The sequence below is a fragment of the Epinephelus fuscoguttatus genome, linkage group LG5 (assembly GCF_011397635.1).
Source record: "Epinephelus fuscoguttatus linkage group LG5, E.fuscoguttatus.final_Chr_v1".
In the NCBI taxonomy this organism is placed as follows: domain Eukaryota; kingdom Metazoa; phylum Chordata; class Actinopteri; order Perciformes; family Serranidae; genus Epinephelus; species Epinephelus fuscoguttatus.
In genome coordinates this window covers 1,263,185-1,284,235 of record NC_064756.1, presented here as the reverse complement: position 1 = coordinate 1,284,235, position 21,051 = coordinate 1,263,185, and the positions used below count along the sequence as shown (strand labels likewise).

Sequence of the window (21,051 nt, the reverse complement as noted above, 5' to 3'; positions counted from 1 at the left end):
TAACTCTCAGTGAGTCTGGACAAAAAATCTCATATCATGTTTCAGTTTTTTTAAAAGAGTGAAAGCACAAAGAGTTGAGACTGAAAACAGGAAACGTGATGATGTTTGAGCTCGACCTGTGATTATGGAACAAAAGAACCAGTTAATCTGCCTGAAGAGCCGCAGTCTGTCCGTCTGATGGTATATATATGTGTATATATACAGATATATATATATATATATATATATATATATATATAATACATATACACAAATATATGTATATATGTACACGTATATACATACACACCTTGATTAACTAGTGATTTCAAACTGAAGTGAAAATAAGTCTGATCTCTGCTCTGTTCAGGGTTCAGTAGATAAATAATAATATATAAAACTTTGTGTGAACTTTATTCTGTAACTGTCAGATTGTTTTGTCTCAACAGTGTCTCAGTTGTCTCGTTATATGAAACACATCAGGGCTGTAGTGAAGAACAAATTAATCTGAGGTATAAACAGAGAAACAAAGATTCAGTGCACCCTCAGTCAGAGAAACTAAAGTATGGAGCCGACGTTACACAGGAACATGTTAGCTGCAGCTGATGTCTCGTCTCAACCTCCTCAGTATTAGTTTTTACTAACCAGTTATGAAGGTTTCCCACAGGCTCCTCCTGTCAGTACTTTAAAGTACATGAAGTACCTGCGGTGTCAGTACAGTGTGTATTACAGTGTGTACTACAGTGTGTACTACAGTGTGTAGAGGACAATGCTCAGTAATCCCTGTGTGTGCTTTCAGTTCTTGGCTGTTGTGTTCAGGTGTAATCAGAGAGAAGAGAACTTTAACTCTTTGTTCTTGTTCATGCCCGAGTTTCACTGGGGGGGGGCTATACACACCTGCTGCTCTTCCTCCTCCCCCCCATGATGATGATGGTGATGATGGTCAGGTGACCTGCCGTCAGCAGAACATTGACTGTCACAGAGGTCACTACAGTTCATTGTCACTAATCTGACTGAGCTGCTGTTTGTCTGCCAGGCTGCACTGAGTTTACCTGACAGTCACAGCTGAGGGAGGAAAACACTGTATTCACCATCACACAACCTTTCCTCCATCCTTTCCTGCAACCTTTCCTCCATCCTTTCCTCCATCCTTTCCTCCATCCTTTCCTATCACTGCACACTGTGTATTATCACTATTACTACAGTACAGAGTGTATCATTACTACAGTACAGAGTGTATCATTACTGCAGTACAGAGTGTATCATTACTGCAGTACAGAGTGTATTATTACTACAGTACAGAGTGTATCATTACTGCAGTACAGAGTGTATTATTACTACAGTACAGAGTGTATCATTACTGCAGTACAGAGTGTATTATTACTGCAGTACAGAGTGTATTATTACTACAGTACAGAGTGTATCATTACTGCAGTACAGAGTGTATCATTACTGCAGTACAGAGTGTATTATTACTACAGTACACAGTGTATCATTACTGCAGTACAGAGTGTATTATTACTACAGTACAGAGTGTATTATTACTGCAGTACAGAGTGTATCATTACTACAGTACAGAGTGTATCATTACTGCAGTACAGAGTGTATCATTACTGCAGTACAGAGTGTATTATTACTACAGTACAGAGTGTATCATTACTGCAGTACAGAGTGTATCATTACTGCAGTACAGAGTGTATTATTACTACAGTACAGAGTGTATCATTACTACAGTACAGAGTGTATTATTACTACAGTACAGAGTGTATTATTACTACAGTACAGAGTGTATCATTACTACAGTACAGAGTGTATTATTACTGCAGTACAGAGTGTATCATTACTGCAGTACAGAGTGTATTATTACTACAGTACAGAGTGTATTATTACTACAGTACAGAGTGTATCATTACTACAGTACAGAGTGTATTATTACTGCAGTACAAAGTGTATCATTACTACAGTACAGAGTGTATCATTACTGCAGTACAGAGTGTATCATTACTACAGTACAGAGTGTATCATTACTGCAGTACAGAGTGTATAATTACTACAGTACAGAGTGTATCATTACTGCAGTACAGAGTGTATCATTACTACAGTACAGAGTGTATCATTACTGCAGTACAGAGTGTATTATTACTGCAGTACAGAGTGTATCATTACTGCAGTACAGAGTGTATCATTACTGCAGTACAGAGTGTATCATTACTACAGTACAGAGTGTATCATTACTGCAGTACAGAGTGTATCATTACTACAGTACAGAGTGTATCATTACTGCAGTACAGAGTGTATTATTACTACAGTACAGAGTGTATCATTACTACAGTACAGAGTGTATTATTACTGCAGTACAGAGTGTATCATTACTGCAGTACAGAGTGTATTATTACTGCAGTACAGAGTGTATTATTACTACAGTACAGAGTGTATTATTACTGCAGTACAGAGTGTATCATTACTGCAGTACAGAGTGTATCATTACTGCAGTACAGAGTGTATCATTACTGCAGTACAGAGTGTATCATTACTGCAGTACAGAGTGTATTATTACTACAGTACAGAGTGTATCATTACTGCAGTACAGAGTGTATTATTACTGCAGTACAGAGTGTATTGTTACTATCACTCTTTTCACCATCTTCATCACTGTTATCATCTCCTTCTTCATCATCATCATCATCATCATCAGTGGGGACCCCAATTATTTTGATGAATGTGATGAAATGTCACAGAGGTGTTTTGTGACTAGATGAATGAATCAGTGAGTGAGTGAATGTGTGTCAGTTAATGAATGCGTTAGTCCCTGAGTGCGTGACTTATTCATTCACTCATTCAGTCACTGAGTCAATGAATGAGTCAATGAATGAGTCAGTGAATGAGTATGAAATGATCAAATCTAAAGTATTTAATCAATGAATCTTTCAGTCTGACAGTGGTGAACAATCTTGAGTCAAACAGGAGGTTTGTGGACTTTGTTTCTAACGGCAGTCTGTTTGTTTCACATCTGATTTATATGAATTATGTTTCTGTACTTTTAGTTTCCTGCTGTTTAAAAATCAGAGGCCTCAGTCGGTTGTTTTATTTTGTCCCCAGTCTGTTGGACATCAATCTGTGTCAGATAAAACTCACTGTCAGCTGTCCAAACATCTGGACACTTTGTCCTCAGAGAGGATTGAACGGGACAAAGCTGTGACAGAGTTCAGGTGTGTTCAGGTGTGTATGGGGGGAGCTCGGGTTTTTTGGGTGTCAGATTGATGTGAAAAAGAAAAACGTCCAAACTGAGGTGAAACCTGAGTCGTGGTTGGAGGACTGGAGGACAAAGAGCTGTCCTCAGAGCGGCTGGGAACCTGCAGACTGATTGTTTCTGTTCTGTCTCAGGTTACAAAACTCTGCTCAAAGGGATCTCTGGGAAATTCACCAGCGGGGACCTGGTGGCCATCATGGGGCCCTCCGGAGCCGGGAAGTCCACCCTCATGAATATTCTGGCCGGGTACAGGTGGGTCCCGCTCTGCTGTCTGACGTTGTGAATGTTGATTTTAATGGGACTTTACGACGACGGTCTGATCCTGAGAGGAAGGTGATTCATCTGTAGCTTCAAATCATGAAGTGTCAGTTTATACAAACATAAAAGATAAACATTAACAGGAGGAAATGAAAAATAAATTCTCAATAAAACAAACTTAGTCTTTTATTTATATTCAGAAACATGCATCCAATAATCACATTTATGCAAACAACTAATCTGAAACAGTTTGACGTAAATAAACCTAAATGTGTGTTTTGGACGTTTTCTTTCCGAGTCTGAAAATATTATGGAAGCAATATAATGTCTGATTTGTATATTTAAACATTCAGTTTCAGAAAACTTGAAAAGGTTGTGCACAGACCTGCACAATATTTGTTCAGTTTTTATTAAAGAAGGTTTATTTTGGTACTTGAACATAATTGTCCTTTACACGTCACTGCATTGATCTAAGAGCAGTGAACAGTGACTGAGCAGTGCATGAAACGCTGTATGTCCGTCTGAGCAGCTCAGAATCACTGAGTCGTCAGTGACACAGAGAAACCATGAGATGTGTTAGAGCGCCCTCTGGTGGCAGAACACTAACAGTGCTCACATTTAACACTGTCACACACCTGCATCATCCAGAGTCAGCGTGTGTTTCTCTAACATGTATGTTTCTGTGTGTGTCCAGAGAGACGGGGATGAAGGGAGAGATCCTGATCAACAGTCAGCCCAGAGACCTGCGCTCCTTCAGGAAGGTTTCCTGTTACATCATGCAGGACGACATGCTGCTGCCTCACCTCACCGTACAGGAGGCCATGATGGTACAGGAAGTACTCACACTGCAGTACAAGTACTGACACTACAGTGTTACAGTAAAAGTTGTGCATAGTAAAATGTTGCTTCAGTAAATATTTAACCACACTGCTCAAAACCTGAAGGGAACAATTAAAGGTCACAGTCTAACAGGACGTCAGCTAAACTCAAGACATATCAGTCAGGTGTGCATGTTTCTGACCACACTGTCAGAAACAGACTGCATGAGGGTGGCATGAGGGCCCCACGTCCTCTAGTGGGACCTGTGCTCACAGCCCAGCACCGTGCAGCTCCATCATTCACCAGAGAACACCAGAACTGGCAGGTCCACCATCGGTGCCCCGTTCTCACTGAGCACATGTGACAGGCGTGAAAGAGTCTGGAGACGCCGTGGTGAATGTTATGCTGCCTGTGACATCATGCAGCGTGACCGGTTAGGAGGTGGGTCAGTGATGGTCTGGGGAGGCAGATCCTTGGAGGGTCACACAGACCTCCATGTCAGAGCCAACAGTACCCTGACTGCTGTTAGGTACCAGGATGAAATCCTCAGAGTGATTTTCAGACCCAAAGCTGGTGCAGTGGGCCCTGGGTTCCTCCTGGTGCAGGGGGCCCTGGGTTCCTCCTGGTGCAGAGGGCCCTGGGTTCCTCCTGGTGCAGAGGGCCCTGGGTTCCTCCTGGTGCAGTGGGCCCTGGGTTCCTCCTGGTGCAGAGGGCCCTGGGTTCCTCCTGGTGCAGAGGGCCCTGGGTTCCTCCTGCTGCAGAGGGCCCTGGGTTTCTCCTGGTGCAGAGGGCCTTGGGTTCCTCCTGGTGCAGAGGGCCCTGGGTTCCTCCTGCTGCAGAGGGCCCTGGGTTCCTCCTGGTGCAGAGGACCCTGGGTCCCTCCTGGTGCAGAGGGCCCTGGGTTCCTCCTGCTGCAGAGGGCCCTGGGTTCCTCCTGGTGCAGAGGGCCCTGGGTTCCTCCTGGTGCAGAGGGCCCTGGGTCCCTCCTGGTGCAGAGGGCCCTGGGTTCCTCCTGCTGCAGAGGGCCCTGGGTTCCTCCTGGTGCAGAGGGCCCTGGGTTCCTCTTGCTGCAGGACCTGGCCTCATGTGTCCAGAGTGTAGACAGTTCCTGGATGATGAAGGCAGTGATGTCACTGACTGGTCCTCTCGTTCCCCTGACCTAAATCCAGCTGAGCACCTATGGGATGTTATGTATCGGTGAATCCGCCACGGATCAGGTCTGGGAGGATGGGAGCATGCCCAGATGTTGATGATTTTGGTTTCCACCGACCGTTGTTATGTCATTTTGTTCTCAACTAATTATACAACATACATCAGCAAAGATTTTATACTCAAATAATTCCTTCATCCAGATCTCATCAGTGATTTAAGTGTTCCTTTATTTTTTTGAGCAGTGTGTTTATACAATAAACATTATTCAAAGGAAAAGTTTGTGAACCTGAACCATGAAATGGTTTAACAGGAAAAACGACCTCAACCATCAAACTAGTTTCATGTTCTGTCTACTAACGTGTTCATCAGCAGTCTCGCCGGGTTTCTACTTTAGTTTAATTCTGCCAGGAAAGATTTAAACAGAGTTTCTGGGTGTTTTCTGCAGGTTTTCATGAATCTTGTCTCTGCAGGTTTCAGCCAACCTGAAGCTGCAGGAGAAGGTGGAGGCCCGCAGAGAGATGGTGAGGTTTTGACCACAGACTACTTCCTGGTTACATATGAGTCTCAGAGGTTCAAGGGATGGCTCTGATATTTTAGACGTGGGGTTGTACGAGGTACTGGTCCACAGTCAGTGTGTTGCCTTCAGGAGATGTCAGTCAACACGTCCTCCAGTTTGCACAGGGTCAGCAGGAAAACATCTGTTTTTAAATGGTTAGTTTGTGTTACTGGTTAGTCACACAGTAACACAAACTAACAAACTGATGGAGGCCGTGGTAAATCAGCCGCTCCGCCCAGTCGCCAGAGGAAAATGTTGGCATTGTACGTTCCTGCAAACCACAGACATGTTACATTGCTGTGTTTCAAAGGTCTCATATCAATGTTTCTAAAGTGACATAGTATCTGAGCTGACTGCGTCATCAGGAGGTGGAGGGATGGTGGATGGTGTGACACCTCGGAGAGATGAGCACTGTTCAACACCAACAAAACACTAAACCGATTGTGTTTAAGCGAGTCATCACTGTGTTTCCAGAGGGTTGTGCCCACACATGAGTATTCAAAGTGAAATCATGATCGTTTCTTGATTGTAACTGAGAGGTTTTTGTGCCTCAACCTCATGACGTGTTAAACAACACTGCTGGAACATAGTTTAACATATGTGCTGCATAATAACCTACAAATATAATATCTGTGGTCAATGCCACCATTTGTTCTGGCGGTTGGGTTGTTTAGCGAGCTGGACTGACTCTTTTTGTCAGTAGAGCCTGATGTCAGCTTCAGTTCCCGGTTGGAAATCGCCGTCTGACGAAAGAGGCGCTCTTCTCTTGACAATTCGGGGCATCTGTGTAGACTTTACATGGATGGACTGGTTTTTACAGTGTGCTGCCTGCTTCTCCAAACTGACCCTACTGAAGATGATACACTGACTGTGGAGAAGTAACTCATACTACTACTGTGTGTGTGTGTGTGTGTGTGTGTGTGTGTGTGTGTGTTCAGGTACAGGAGATCCTGATGGCTCTGGGTTTACTGGACTGTGCTAAAACTAGGACGTCCCACCTGTCGGGGGGTCAGAGGAAGAGACTGGCCATCGCTCTGGAGCTTGTCAACAATCCACCAGTCATGTTCTTCGATGAACCCACCAGGTCTGACACACACACATACACACACACACACACACACATTTAATAACCCTCCCAAACTGTTTCCAGGTTTCCTCCTGATTTAGTTCCTGTGGTAGAAAACAAGGTGACTGTTTGTTGCAGCAGCTCTGTTTCTGTCGCTCGGTCAGATTGACCCACTTCAGCCGAGTTTTTCCTGATCTGAGTCCAGCGTTTCAGGATCGGACTGTAAAACCTTCTGTGACTCGGCATTCTCTATAAATAAATCTGACCTGGCTGCTGTCAGAGCTCAGAGTCTTTACCTGTCCTCCTCACTCACAGCAGGTGTGTCCTGATTCTCTCCATCTGCTCCGCCTCAGATATTCTCTATCTGCCGTTGGTGCTACGAGACTAATGTTACTAAACACTGACGGAAGTTTTGTTTCTGTAAAACCTCCATCAGGAGGCAGGGTGGAGTCTGGATTTATCGTCACACTCCTGTCAGGCACTTTGAAATGAATCACACATAAATGTTGTGCGTTATAAGAAAATACAGTTTTATTTCGTTTTGTGCTCCGTTATGTTCACAATACACAGATGTCTTTGAAACCCTTGAGTTAAACAAGAGAAAATATTAGAAATGAAACACATTTAGATGTATTGACTGGCATTTAGCACATTTAAATTTAAGATTAGATTTCTTAAAATCGTGACTCCAAACCTGGAAAATGCTGTTCTCTGAATGAATACAATAACAAACCTACGCGCTCCTCCTCTCCTCCTCCTCTCCTCCTCCTCTCCTCCCCTCTTTACGCTCCACAGCCCCAAAATGCATGTCATTTCTGTTTGATTAATTATCAGAGACGTGACGTGGGAGATGTAGACTTTATTTCAAATTGAGTTTTGGTTAAAAAAGACACATGGAGGTGGGAAAGCATTTCGGCGTCTGTCTCAGCTCGGCCTGCATTAAGATGATTTAACAGTGATTTAATTGTCAAGCTGAGGACAAACACTATGGTTACCTGACTGTCCATGACGGCAGGTCATAGAGACGTGACGCTCTGCAGAGCACCTGATTGAGAATTGATGCCATGGCTGAAATTAAAAAATTAATATATAAAAATATTAAAAACAAAGAAGAGAGAGAAAAAAAAACATGTCCTGCAAAAAGGGCAAAAATCTTTCAGAGACTGGATCAGAAACTCTGCACTCACTAATGTGATAGAACAGATGAGATAAAACATTAAAGTACTTCCTGTGTCTCACTTCCTGTGTCTCAGCGGTCTGGACAGCTCGTCCTGTTTCCAGGTCGTCTCTCTGTTGAAGGCTCTGGCTCAGGGAGGACGAACCGTCATCTGCACCATCCACCAACCCAGCGCCAAACTGTTCGAACTCTTTGACAAGGTCCTCAGATACACCAGGAAACTTTTTACTTCCACTTTTACCACTTCAACTACGTACAAGGATTATTGGTGTCGCTGCAGTAAAGGATGTGGGTGGTGTTGTCTCTGTGTTGCAGCTTTACGTCCTGAGTCAGGGTCAGTGTGTCTACAGAGGTAAAGTCTCCAGTCTGGTTCCTTACCTGAGAGACCTGGGACTCAACTGCCCCACCTACCACAACCCGGCTGACTTCGGTAAGACCCTACAGATCTCTGTAGTCCCTGTGTGTCTCTGTAGTCCCTGTGTGTCTCTGTAGTCCTTGTGTGTCTCTGTAGTCCCTGTGTGTCTCTGTAGTCCCTTTGTGTCCCTGTGTGTCTCTGTAGTCCCTTTGTGTCCCTTTGTGTCCCTGTGTGTCTCTGTGTGTCCCTGTGTGTCTCTGTAGTCCCTGTGTGTCTCTGTGTGTCTCTGTAGTCCCTGTGTGTCTCTGTGTGTCTCTGTAGTCCCTGTGTGTCTCTGTGTGTCTCTGTGTGTCTCTGTAGTCCCTGTGTGTCTCTGTAGTCCCTGTGTGTCCCTGTGTGTCTCTGTAGTCCCTGTGTGTCCCTGTGTGTCTCTGTAGTCCCTGTGTGTCTCTGTGTGTCTCTGTAGTCCCTGTGTGTCTCTGTAGTCCCTGTGTGTCCCTGTGTGTCTCTGTGTGTCTCTGTAGTCCCTGTGTGTCCCTGTGTGTCTCTGTAGTCCCTGTGTGTCCCTGTGTGTCTCTGTAGTCCCTGTGTGTCTCTGTGTGTCTCTGTAGTCCCTGTGTGTCTCTGTAGTCCCTGTGTGTCTCTGTGTGTCTCTGTAGTCCCTGTGTGTCCCTGTGTGTCTCTGTAGTCCCTGTGTGTCTCTGTAGTCCCTGTGTGTCTCTGTAGTCCTTGTGTGTCCCTGTGTGTCTCTGTAGTCCTTGTGTGTCTCTGTAGTCCCTGTGTGTCTCTGTAGTCCCTGTGTGTCCCTGTGTGTCTCTGTAGTCCTTGTGTGTCTCTGTAGTCCCTGTGTGTCTCTGTGTGTCCCTGTGTGTCTCTGTGTGTCCCTGTGTGTCTCTGTAGTCCTTGTGTGTCTCTGTGTGTCCCTGTGTGTCTCTGTGTGTCTCTGTAGTCCCTGTGTGTCTCTGTAGTCCTTGTGTGTCCCTGTGTGTCTCTGTAGTCCCTGTGTGTCTCTGTGTGTCTCTGTGTGTCTCTGTAGTCCTTGTGTGTCCCTGTGTGTCTCTGTAGTCCGTGTCTCTGTAGTCCTTGTGTGTCCTTGTGTGTCTCTGTAGTCCCTGTGTGTCTCTGTAGTCCCTGTGTGTCTCTGTGTGTCCCTGTGTGTCTCTGTGTGTCCCTGTGTGTCTCTGTAGTCCTTGTGTGTCTCTGTGTGTCCCTGTGTGTCTCTGTGTGTCCCTGTGTGTCTCTGTGTGTCCCTGTGTGTCTCTGTAGTCCTTGTGTGTCTCTGTGTGTCTCTGTGTGTCCCTGTGTGTCTCTGTAGTCCCTGTGTGTCTCTGTGTGTCTCTGTAGTCCCTGTGTGTCCCTGTGTGTCTCTGTGTGTCTCTGTGTGTCTCTGTAGTCCCTGTGTGTCTCTGTAGTCCCTGTGTGTCTCTGTGTGTCTCTGTAGTCCCTGTGTGTCTCTGTAGTCCCTGTGTGTCTCTGTGTGTCTCTGTAGTCCCTGTGTGTCTCTGTAGTCCCTGTGTGTCCCTGTGTGTCTCTGTAGTCCCTGTGTGTCTCTGTGTGTCTCTGTAGTCCCTGTGTGTCTCTGTGTGTCTCTGTAGTCTCTGTGTGTCTCTGTAGTCCCTGTGTGTCTCTGTGTGTCTCTGTAGTCCCTGTGTGTCCCTGTGTGTCTCTGTAGTCCCTGTGTGTCTCTGTGTGTCTCTGTAGTCCCTGTGTGTCCCTGTGTGTCTCTGTAGTCCCTGTGTGTCTCTGTAGTCCCTGTGTGTCTCTGTAGTCCTTGTGTGTCTCTGTAGTCCCTGTGTGTCCCTGTGTGTCTCTGTAGTCCCTGTGTGTCTCTGTAGTCCCTGTGTGTCTCTGTAGTCCTTGTGTGTCTCTGTGTGTCCCTGTGTGTCTCTGTGTGTCCCTGTGTGTCTCTGTAGTCCTTGTGTGTCTCTGTGTGTCCCTGTGTGTCTCTGTGTGTCTCTGTAGTCCCTGTGTGTCTCTGTAGTCCTTGTGTGTCTCTGTGTGTCTCTGTAGTCCCTGTGTGTCTCTGTGTGTCTCTGTGTGTCTCTGTAGTCCTTGTGTGTCCCTGTGTGTCTCTGTAGTCCTTGTGTGTCTCTGTAGTCCTTGTGTGTCCTTGTGTGTCTCTGTAGTCCCTGTGTGTCTCTGTAGTCCCTGTGTGTCTCTGTGTGTCCCTGTGTGTCTCTGTGTGTCCCTGTGTGTCTCTGTAGTCCTTGTGTGTCCCTGTAGTCCCTGTGTGTCTCTGTGTGTCCCTGTGTGTCTCTGTGTGTCTCTGTGTGTCTCTGTAGTCCTTGTGTGTCTCTGTGTGTCCCTGTGTGTCTCTGTAGTCCTTGTGTGTCTCTGTAGTCCCTGTGTGTCTCTGTGTGTCTCTGTAGTCCCTGTGTGTCCCTGTGTGTCTCTGTGTGTCTCTGTGTGTCTCTGTAGTCCCTGTGTGTCTCTGTGTGTCTCTGTAGTCCTTGTGTGTCTCTGTAGTCCCTGTGTGTCTCTGTGTGTCTCTGTAGTCCCTGTGTGTCCCTGTGTGTCTCTGTGTGTCTCTGTGTGTCTCTGTAGTCCCTGTGTGTCTCTGTAGTCCCTGTGTGTCCCTGTGTGTCCCTGTGTGTCTCTGTGTGTCTCTGTAGTCCCTGTGTGTCTCTGTGTGTCTCTGTAGTCCTTGTGTGTCCTTGTGTGTCTCTGTAGTCCTTGTGTGTCTCTGTAGTCCTTGTGTGTCCTTGTGTGTCTCTGTAGTCCTTGTGTGTCTCTGTAGTCCTTGTGTGTCTCTGTAGTCCCTGTGTGTCTCTGTAGTCCTTGTGTGTCCCTGTGTGTCTCTGTAGTCCTTGTGTGTCCCTGTGTGTCTCTGTAGTCCCTGTGTGTCTCTGTGTGTCTCTGTAGTCCCTGTGTGTCTCTGTGTGTCTCTGTAGTCCTTGTGTGTCTCTGTAGTCCTTGTGTGTCCTTGTGTGTCTCTGTAGTCCTTGTGTGTCTCTGTAGTCCTTGTGTGTCTCTGTGTGTCTCTGTAGTCCTTGTGTGTCTCTGTAGTCCTTGTGTGTCCTTGTGTGTCTCTGTAGTCCTTGTGTGTCTCTGTAGTCCTTGTGTGTCTCTGTAGTCCCTGTGTGTCTCTGTAGTCCTTGTGTGTCCCTGTGTGTCTCTGTAGTCCCTGTGTGTCTCTGTGTGTCTCTGTAGTCCCTGTGTGTCCCTGTGTGTCTCTGTGTGTCTCTGTAGTCCCTGTGTGTCTCTGTAGTCTCTGCGTGTCTCTGTAGTCTCTGTAGTCCCTGTGTGTCTCTGTAGTCCCTGTGTGTCTCTGTAGTCCCTGTGTGTCCCTGTGTGTCTCTGTAGTCCCTGTGTGTCTCTGTAGTCCCTGTGTGTCTCTGTGTGTCTCTGTAGTCCCTGTGTGTCTCTGTAGTCCCTGTGTGTCTCTGTAGTCCTTGTGTGTCCCTGTGTGTCTCTGTAGTCCCTGTGTGTCCCTGTGTGTCTCTGTAGTCCCTGTGTGTCTCTGTAGTCCCTGTGTGTCTCTGTAGTCCTTGTGTGTCCCTGTGTGTCTCTGTAGTCCCTGTGTGTCTCTGTGTGTCTCTGTAGTCCCTGTGTGTCTCTGTAGTCCCTGTGTGTCTCTGTAGTCCCTGTGTGTCCCTGTGTGTCTCTGTAGTCCCTGTGTGTCTCTGTAGTCCTTGTGTGTCCCTGTGTGTCTCTGTAGTCCCTGTGTGTCCCTGTGTGTCTCTGTAGTCCCTGTGTGTCTCTGTAGTCCTTGTGTGTCCCTGTGTGTCTCTGTAGTCCCTGTGTGTCCCTGTGTGTCTCTGTAGTCCCTGTGTGTCCCTGTGTGTCTCTGTAGTCCCTGTGTGTCCCTGTGTGTCTCTGTAGTCCCTGTGTGTCTCTGTAGTCCTTGTGTGTCCCTGTGTGTCTCTGTAGTCCCTGTGTGTCCCTGTGTGTCTCTGTAGTCCCTGTGTGTCTCTGTAGTCTCTGTGTGTCTCTGTAGTCTCTGTGTGTCTCTGTAGTCCCTGTGTGTCTCTGTGTGTCCCTGTGTGTCCCTGTGTGTCTCTGTAGTCCCTGTGTGTCCCTGTGTGTCCCTGTGTGTCTCTGTAGTCCCTGTGTGTCCCTGTGTGTCTCTGTAGTCCCTGTGTGTCTCTGTAGTCCCTGTGTGTCCCTGTGTGTCTCTGTAGTCCCTGTGTGTCTCTGTAGTCCCTGTGTGTCCCTGTGTGTCCCTGTGTGTCCCTGTGTGTCTCTGTAGTCCCTGTGTGTCCCTGTGTGTCTCTGTAGTCCCTGTGTGTCTCTGTAGTCCCTGTGTGTCCCTGTGTGTCTCTGTAGTCCCTGTGTGTCTCTGTAGTCCCTGTGTGTCCCTGTGTGTCTCTGTAGTCCCTGTGTGTCTCTGTAGTCCCTGTGTGTCCCTGTGTGTCCCTGTGTGTCTCTGTAGTCCCTGTGTGTCCCTGTGTGTCTCTGTAGTCCCTGTGTGTCTCTGTAGTCCTTGTGTGTCCCTGTGTGTCTCTGTAGTCCCTGTGTGTCCCTGTGTGTCTCTGTAGTCCCTGTGTGTCCCTGTGTGTCTCTGTAGTCCCTGTGTGTCCCTGTGTGTCTCTGTAGTCCCTGTGTGTCCCTGTGTGTCCCTGTGTGTCTCTGTAGTCCCTGTGTGTCCCTGTGTGTCTCTGTAGTCCCTGTGTGTCTCTGTGTGTCTCTGTAGTCCCTGTGTGTCTCTGTAGTCCTTGTGTGTCTCTGTAGTCCCTGTGTGTCTCTGTAGTCCCTGTGTGTCTCTGTAGTCCCTGTGTGTCTCTGTAGTCCCTGTGTGTCTCTGTAGTCCTTGTGTGTCTCTGTAGTCCCTGTGTGTCTCTGTGTGTCTCTGTAGTCCCTGTGTGTCTCTGTAGTCCTTGTGTGTCTCTGTAGTCCCTGTGTGTCCTTGTGTGTCTCTGTAGTCCCTGTGTGTCTCTGTAGTCCCTGTGTGTCTCTGTAGTCCCTGTGTGGTGACCTGTGTGTCTCTGTAGTCCCTGTGTGGTGACCTGTGTGTCTCTGTAGTCCCTGTGTGGTGACCTGTGTGTCTCTGTAGTCCCTGTGTGGTGACCTGTGTGTCTCTGTAGTCCCTGTGTGTCTCTGTAGTCCCTGTGTGGTGACCTGTGTGTCTCTGTAGTCTCTGTGTGTCTCTGTGTGTCTCTGTGTGTCTCTGTGTGTCTCTGTAGTCCCTGTGTGTCTCTGTAGTCCTTGTGTGTCTCTGTAGTCCCTGTGTGTCCTTGTGTGTCTCTGTAGTCCCTGTGTGTCTCTGTAGTCCCTGTGTGTCTCTGTAGTCCCTGTGTGTCTCTGTAGTCCCTGTGTGTCTCTGTAGTCCCTGTGTGGTGACCTGTGTGTCTCTGTAGTCTCTGTGTGTCTCTGTGTGTCTCTGTGTGTCTCTGTAGTCCCTGTGTGTCTCTGTGTGTCTCTGTAGTCCCTGTGTGTCTCTGTAGTCCCTGTGTGTCTCTGTAGTCCCTGTGTGTCTCTGTAGTCCTTGTGTGGTGACCTGTGTGAGGTCGTGATGTTTCTGTTTCCTGTTGCGTCACAGTGACGTTTCAGATCTTTGTTTTCACGCTCGTCTCCTGAGCGATGACAGTTTCTGTGTTTCACCTTGAATCTGACTTTAACACCCGACGTAGCTGCAGGATTTATGACATCACACGTAGTCTGGAGCCAATCAGAGTCCAGTCTGAAACTCGAGGTCACAGAAACAGAGAACGGACTCTTCACTGAACACAACTTATTAATACACACATTTATATCTGTGGTTAAAAACCTGTCTGCAGGAGTCTGAGGAGTACTCAGTTACTTTATGTACTCAGTTACTTTATGTACTCAGTTACTTTATGTTTCTACCTCAGAGGGAAACACTTCAGGTTTTACTGATTATTATTTGTATACATGAATACTCAAAGAGTACTGACCTCTGTAGACGTTGTGACATCACACTGAGGTCTGATCAGGAGAGTTCCCTCCCTCTGAGACTGGAAGTACTATGGCAAAGTACAAGTACATGGAGTGTGTAGTTAAAGTACGAGTGTGTATGTGTGTGTGTTTAGTGATGGAGGTGGCGTCTGGAGAATACGGAGACCAGATGGTGCGACTGGTGAAGGCGGTGCAGGACAGGAAGTGTGAGAAGGATCATCAGACCGAACTGAACGGAGACACTAACCTCCACCCGCTCCTGTGGCAGCGCACGGACGAGGTGAACACACACGAGGTGCTGCTCTGGCGCCCTCTCTCTGCCAGCTTTCAAGAGCGCGGCGGCAGGTTGCGTCGGTGGTTGCTAAGCAACCATAACCAGCAACGTATCACGGCCTGTTTACCTGAAACCCTGAGGTCAGAGCTGATCTACTTCCTGTCTGTCAGTGGGACAGATGAGACGCTCTGACAGCTCTGCACCAACATGACCAGCTTCCCTCCATAGTTATCACACACTGATGTTCACTGAGGAAAGATGTCTGTCAGCTGTGATTGGTCGGTCCTCCTCACATGACATGCGGTGCACACTGCTGTGTTTGGACTCAGTCTATCTCAGTTGGTCCGTCTGTCTCTGTGTCTGTCCGTCTCTGTGTCCGTCTGTCTCTGTGTCCATCTGTCTCTGTGTCCGTCTGTCTCTGTGTCCATCTGTCTCTGTGTCCGTCTGTGTCCATCTGTCTCTGTGTCCATCTGTCTCTGTGTCCGTCTGTGTCCATCTGTCTCTGTGTCCGTCTGTCTCTGTGTCCGTCCGTACATCCAATCCTCAGGAACATAATATCTCAACAACACTGTGAGGGAATTTCTTCACATTTGGCACAAATGTCCAGTTTGACTCGAATGAACTGATTAGAATTTTGTCAAAGGTCAAAGGTCATTGTGACCTCACAAAACATGTTTTCGGCCATAACTCAAGAATTCATTCATTCAAACTAATTATGACCAGATTTCACACAAATGCAAACTGTAATTTAGTGTTTAAAACTTTCTGACTCAGATTTATGTTCATCTTGTTTCTGATTATTTTCTACACAACATTCAGTTTAGAGTGAAGGGTGTTCGTCAAGGTGACGTCTCAGAGCGTCTCATTTTATCCGGCCAAATTCATTCAGCTTCTGTCACGCTGAGAGCAAATTTAAGTAAATCAGTTCCATCGTCTGAAGATCAGCTACGTGTTGATGATGAAACGGGGCGGCTGACTTTATGAAGTTGTCATTTTTATCTTCAAGGATGAAATTGTTTTCTCAACAGAGAGCAAAGACATGCTGCAGACAGACAGCTGATGCATCATTAATTAACTGGCTCTCATTAGTCAAAGGACAAAGAACTGTGCAGCGATGACTGTGCTCCCTTCACGTGTTCTTAACGTGTTTGTGAATCCTTCATGATGTCATCATTTCCACGCATTCACAAACAGAGTGTTCGACAGGTTTAAAGCTGCAGCTGGTCTCCGTACTCACACGGCTCTCAGTGACATCCTCACAGTGCTTCTGACGGCATTTACAGGAGTCACTAAAACAACCAATCAGATTTGAGGAGTCTCTGACGCCGCCGTCGATCAGATGTGAACCAACATTCTGTCGCCGCATTGATCATTTCTCACCTCGAAAGTTTTGTTTTTGTTTTAGCTTAAAAATGTCAAAGTTCGTGACGCGGAGACGTCGAGTCAAAAACTCATCACTTCCTGCGATCAGAGGAACTTTAACTGGCGTTTAGCGTCCCGTCAGCGCTCTGATCTCACACAGTCAGAAGGAGAGAATAGGTGCGAGCACAGCCGCTGTCAGCTCTGAAACATGTTTTAATAAAATCATTTAGTGTTGTTTCAAGGATCAAGTTTAAAAAAAGGTTTTCCAGGACTGAAGTTTGAGACAGTCAAGTTCAAAAAACCAAACGTGCTTTGACACCAGAACGTGAACATGTGTTATCATGTGTCGTGATTCAGTGACACAGTCTGTGGATCAATTAAATACATTTATAAACAGGTCAAATATATATTTGTGTTGTAACTGAGGTTTGTAATGTGTATCTGTCCCTCTGCGGTCGGTCAGGAGAGCTCGACGTCTGAAGGGTGTCACAGTTTCTCAGCCAGCTGTATGACCCAGTTCTCCATCCTGTTCCGGAGAACCTTCCTCAGCATCCTCAGAGACTCGGTGAGGACACACAGCGACACCTGGTGGACGCACACAGATACTGCAGCGCAGACACAGAGAGAGAGAGAGAGAGAGAGAGAGAGAGAGAGAGAGAGAGAGAGAGAGAGAGAGAGAGACACACACACACACACACACACACACACACACGATACCATCACAACACTTCAAGAATTTGTTTTATTTCATTTTTTTATTTTGACATTAAGTTATTTATTTAATCATTTATTTTCTATTTATTTTGATATAAATTGAATAATTATTTTTATTTATTTTGACATTTATTTATTAATAAATATTTGTTTAATTTATTTAGACATTTTCTATTATTTATTTGTTTATTTTCATTTTCACATTTATTTATTTTGACACAAATTTAAAATATACTTTATTTATTTTTAGATCATATAATTTGTTTATGTTTATGTATAAATCCATTTATTTATTTTATTTCAACATTTATTTTTTATTTATTCTTTTATTTTCTTATTTCAACATAAAGTCAGTGATTTATTTTGACATTATTCATTAATTTAGACATTTATTTATTTTGATATTTTTTTTATTTTATTTTGTCAGTATTTTGAGTCACTCGTGAAATCAGCAGATTTTTCGGCCCCATTCCAGACTGGTTATCTGAAGCCTGAACATGATCAACCACAGCGCTGTTTAAATGTAGCTGCTACTTAATGACGTACAAATGTACCTGTGGTCGGCAGAAACGTCTCCACGTCTGAATCTATCTGTGATACAGAGTAACCGATCTCTGCTCTCATTGGTCGAGCAGGTGCTGACTCACCTGAGGATCTCCTCCCACATCGGGATCGGCGTCCTGATTGGTCTGTTGTACCTGGGCATCGGGAACGAGGCCAAGAAGGTTCTGAGTAACTCAGGGTTCCTCTTCTTCTCCATGTTGTTCCTCATGTTCGCTGCTCTGATGCCAACGGTGCTCACCTGTGAGTCCTTACACACAAACTCAAGACTCTGAACACCTGAGTGTGCACGACTCAAAGTATGTCCACACTGCAGTATTAATACTGAATACCAAAGTAAAGTAAAGGATGTGAGTACTTCCTGTGTCATCACACAGAAGTCAAGTTAAAGAGCTGAAAATAGTTTAAAGACAATCATTAATATTTTAATCAACATTGAAATGAGTGAGGGAACATAGATTCAGCTGAATTTGTTTTAATTTGGTTTGATCTGATGCGATTCAGTGTGATTTGATTTGCCCAGCCGTGGGTAGAACGTATTGTTTGCATAATTTCAAGTGAATTTTAAATCCTAAGAAGAAACCAATTCAGCCCTCTTGTGTGCGGTGTGTCTGCTTATTTGTTATCAGTCTGATGTTTCCTGCCGTCACCTGCTGCACCATTTCATGAGGACTGACAGTGCTGTGCACGCAGCAGGTGCTTTTGAACTAGCTGATGTGATTCAGTTCAGTTTGATGTGATCTGATGTGTGTGTTTGTGCCTCAGTTCCTCTGGAGATGGGAGTGTTCCTGAGGGAGCACCTGAACTACTGGTACAGTCTGAAGGCGTATTATCTCGCCAAAACCATGGCGGACGTTCCCTTCCAGGTAAGCACACGTGTTCTCCAGACAGCAGCGTCTGACTGAAGAATGTGTGAGGTACAGGTCGTGGTATTGACCCCTGAATACCGCCGACCCTCTCCTGTACAGGTCGTGTTCCCGGTGGTGTACTGCAGTATCGTGTACTGGATGACTGCTCAGCCTCCGGACGCCGGACGCTTCTTCCTCTTCCTGTCTCTGGGAGTTCTGACCTCTTTGGTGGCTCAGAGTCTGGGTCTGCTGATCGGAGCCGCCTCCACCTCTCTGCAGGTCAGTTCACCTGAAGACTCACCTGTGTGACCTCACCAACAGGTGTGTGTGTGTGTGTGTTCGCTCAGGTGTGTTTGTTTGTCTCCTGCAGGTGGCGACGTTTGTGGGTCCGGTCACAGCGATCCCTGTCCTGTTGTTCTCCGGGTTCTTCGTCAGCTTCGACACCATCCCCTGGTACCTGCAGTGGATGTCCTACATCTCCTACGTCAGGTGGGGGCGCTGTTTGGTTACAGTTCTATGATGCAGAGCAGAGAGAAGAAGAATCTCTGATATTTTCACATTAAAGCATCGTTAACTGTTTCTCAAAGTCGAATAAGGATCCTTAAACAGCTGAATTTCAGGGAGGTTATGTCATCGAATCTGCTGAAGGACTCTTCCAGTGCCAAAGATCCTTTGGATTCTACCCCATCCTTCCTTCAGACAATTTTTTAGTACATGATTTGGTCTGGCTCCGGGGGGGACCTCAGTGTCCCCATACCAGGAGAGGTGCTCAAAGTCCTAATATACTGTTTCATCAAGGTCTAGCTCGGAGTAGAGCCGCTGCTCCTTCATGTTGAGGTGGTTCGACATCTGATCAGGATCCTCCTGGTCCAGCTGGTAGGAGGCCCCGGGGCAGAGCCAGAACACACTGGAGGGATTATAGATCTCATCTGGTCTGGGAACACCTCGGGGTCCTCCAGGAGGAGCTGGGAAGCATTTTTTGAGAGGAGAGAGACGTCTGGGGTGCTTTGCTCAGCCTGCTGGCTCTTGAGACTTGGCCCTGGATAACAAGATGAAAATGGATGGATGGATGGATGGATGGACTGACTGATCCGTACAAGTGTAAAGTAGCACAAACAAGGGATACTAAAGTACAAGTACATTAGAATTATACTACTACTTATAGAGTATCACAGAGTATCACAGAGTACTTCCTTAACTTTGATATTTACCTGCAGGTCTCCTCGTCTGAAGCATCAGAAATAATAATGAATCCTACTAGCAGTAGTCTGATGTATCTACATCAGCTGATTATAAAACCACTCCCTGTGTTGTGTTTCAGGTACGGCTTCGAGGGCGTCATTCTGGCCATCTACAGCCTGGACCGAGAGGATCTGCACTGCGATGAGGACGACACCTGTCACTTCCAAAAGTCTGAAGCCATCCTGAAGGAGCTGGACATGCTGGACGCCAAACTCTACCTGGACTTCATCGTCCTCGGCATCTTCTTCCTCTCTCTGAGGCTCATCGCTTACTTTGTCCTGCGGTACAAGATCAGCGCTGAGAGGTAGACCAGGAGGAAGAGCAGGAGGAGGAGGAGATCTCAGCGGCAGCCTGCGGCGTTTAGGACCCAACCTTTAGGCCAAAGTTGGCGTGTAGCTGTGAAGTTGGTCTACATGTGAACACTGAAATCTACTTTGGCTCTCTGTTAAAACAAAGCGACACAAAGAAGAGACGACGTGAGATGTAGAGCTGGTTTAAAGGTCTCTGAGTGTCAGTAGAGGACAAAGTGAGGACGGAGCTGGTCTCCTGACTCCTGAACTGTGCCACAAGAAACAGGAGAACACCTGATTTTTATTTCACGGCCGTCTCAATGAAGGGCGGTCGGGATGAGGAGGTGGGACAGACTCTGGACTGATTCAGTACAAAGACACTCATGTTAATATAGTTTTAATCTCTGAGGTTCAGCGTCCTCACAAACACTGTGTATCAGACTGTCGATCAATAAAGTACAGACCAGTTATTTCCTGAGTCTTTGTCTCCTGTGATCTCAGAGGTTCAGTCTTTGTTAAAGTGAATAATCCAGTTTGAACAGCTGAGATGGGATTTGAAGGATGTTGCTATCGGACTGTCGGATGTGAGGAGGTAGAGAGTTCCAGCGCCTGGAGTCGGCGCAGCTGAAAGCATCCATGGTGCTGAGGCGTGAGGTGGGGATGGTCAGGAGACCAGCAGAGGAGGAGCGCAGGGAGCAGGAGGGGGCGTACTCCTGGAGGAGGTCAGAGAGATAGGTGGGGGCTGTTAGATCAGGTGAGAACCAGGCGTTTCCCATCATGCCCTGGGTCTTGCAGTTGGTGGAGAGCAGCTGCAGCGCCTGCATCTAAAAACTGTGGCCGCCTCGCTGTCCACTTCTGTATGACCTCTGGAAGGTCTCTAGAAACAGGTCTCTAGAAACAGGTCTTTAGAAACAGGTCTTTTGAAACAGGTCTTTAGAAACAGGTCTTTAGAAACAGGTCTTTTGAAACAGGTCTCTAGAAACAGGTCTCTAGAAACAGGTCTTTAGAAACAGGTCTTTTGAAACAGGTCTCTAGAAACAGGTCTTTTGAAACAGGTCTTTAGAAACAGGTCTTTTGAAACAAGTCTCTTGAAACAGGTCTTTTGAAACAGGTCTCTAGAAACAGGTCTCTAGAGGTGTGATTTGAGGGGTGTGTTGAAGGTGCAGAGTGAGGAGGAGTCTCTGATGTCATCTGTGATATTTACATATGAACTTTTTTGAGTCTATACGTATTTAAAATTCACAGTTCAGGAAAGTTTGGAGGTAACTTTTGGTAATTTACATTATTGACAT

At 46.3% G+C, this 21,051-nt stretch overlaps 1 protein-coding gene across 2 annotated transcripts in view; it reads left to right on the top strand.

Annotated features, from left to right (window-relative positions):
* The window catches only part of abcg1 (ATP-binding cassette, sub-family G (WHITE), member 1), a 391,642-nt gene extending 371,307 nt beyond the window's left edge, over nt 1-20,335 (top strand). For both annotated transcript variants that reach the window (XM_049577595.1, XM_049577594.1), the window contains exons 3-15: nt 3,364-3,481; nt 4,182-4,314; nt 5,929-5,979; nt 6,953-7,098; nt 8,334-8,457; nt 8,573-8,687; nt 14,603-14,748; nt 16,568-16,669; nt 17,454-17,622; nt 18,145-18,245; nt 18,348-18,506; nt 18,598-18,716; nt 19,549-20,335. In XM_049577595.1, the coding sequence (XP_049433552.1) occupies nt 3,364-3,481; nt 4,182-4,314; nt 5,929-5,979; nt 6,953-7,098; nt 8,334-8,457; nt 8,573-8,687; nt 14,603-14,748; nt 16,568-16,669; nt 17,454-17,622; nt 18,145-18,245; nt 18,348-18,506; nt 18,598-18,716; nt 19,549-19,777 (1,712 nt within the window). In that variant the 3' untranslated portion in view covers nt 19,778-20,335. The remainder of the gene's footprint in view (nt 1-3,363; nt 3,482-4,181; nt 4,315-5,928; nt 5,980-6,952; nt 7,099-8,333; nt 8,458-8,572; nt 8,688-14,602; nt 14,749-16,567; nt 16,670-17,453; nt 17,623-18,144; nt 18,246-18,347; nt 18,507-18,597; nt 18,717-19,548) is intronic.
* Nucleotides 20,336-21,051: the final 716 nt, after the last annotated feature.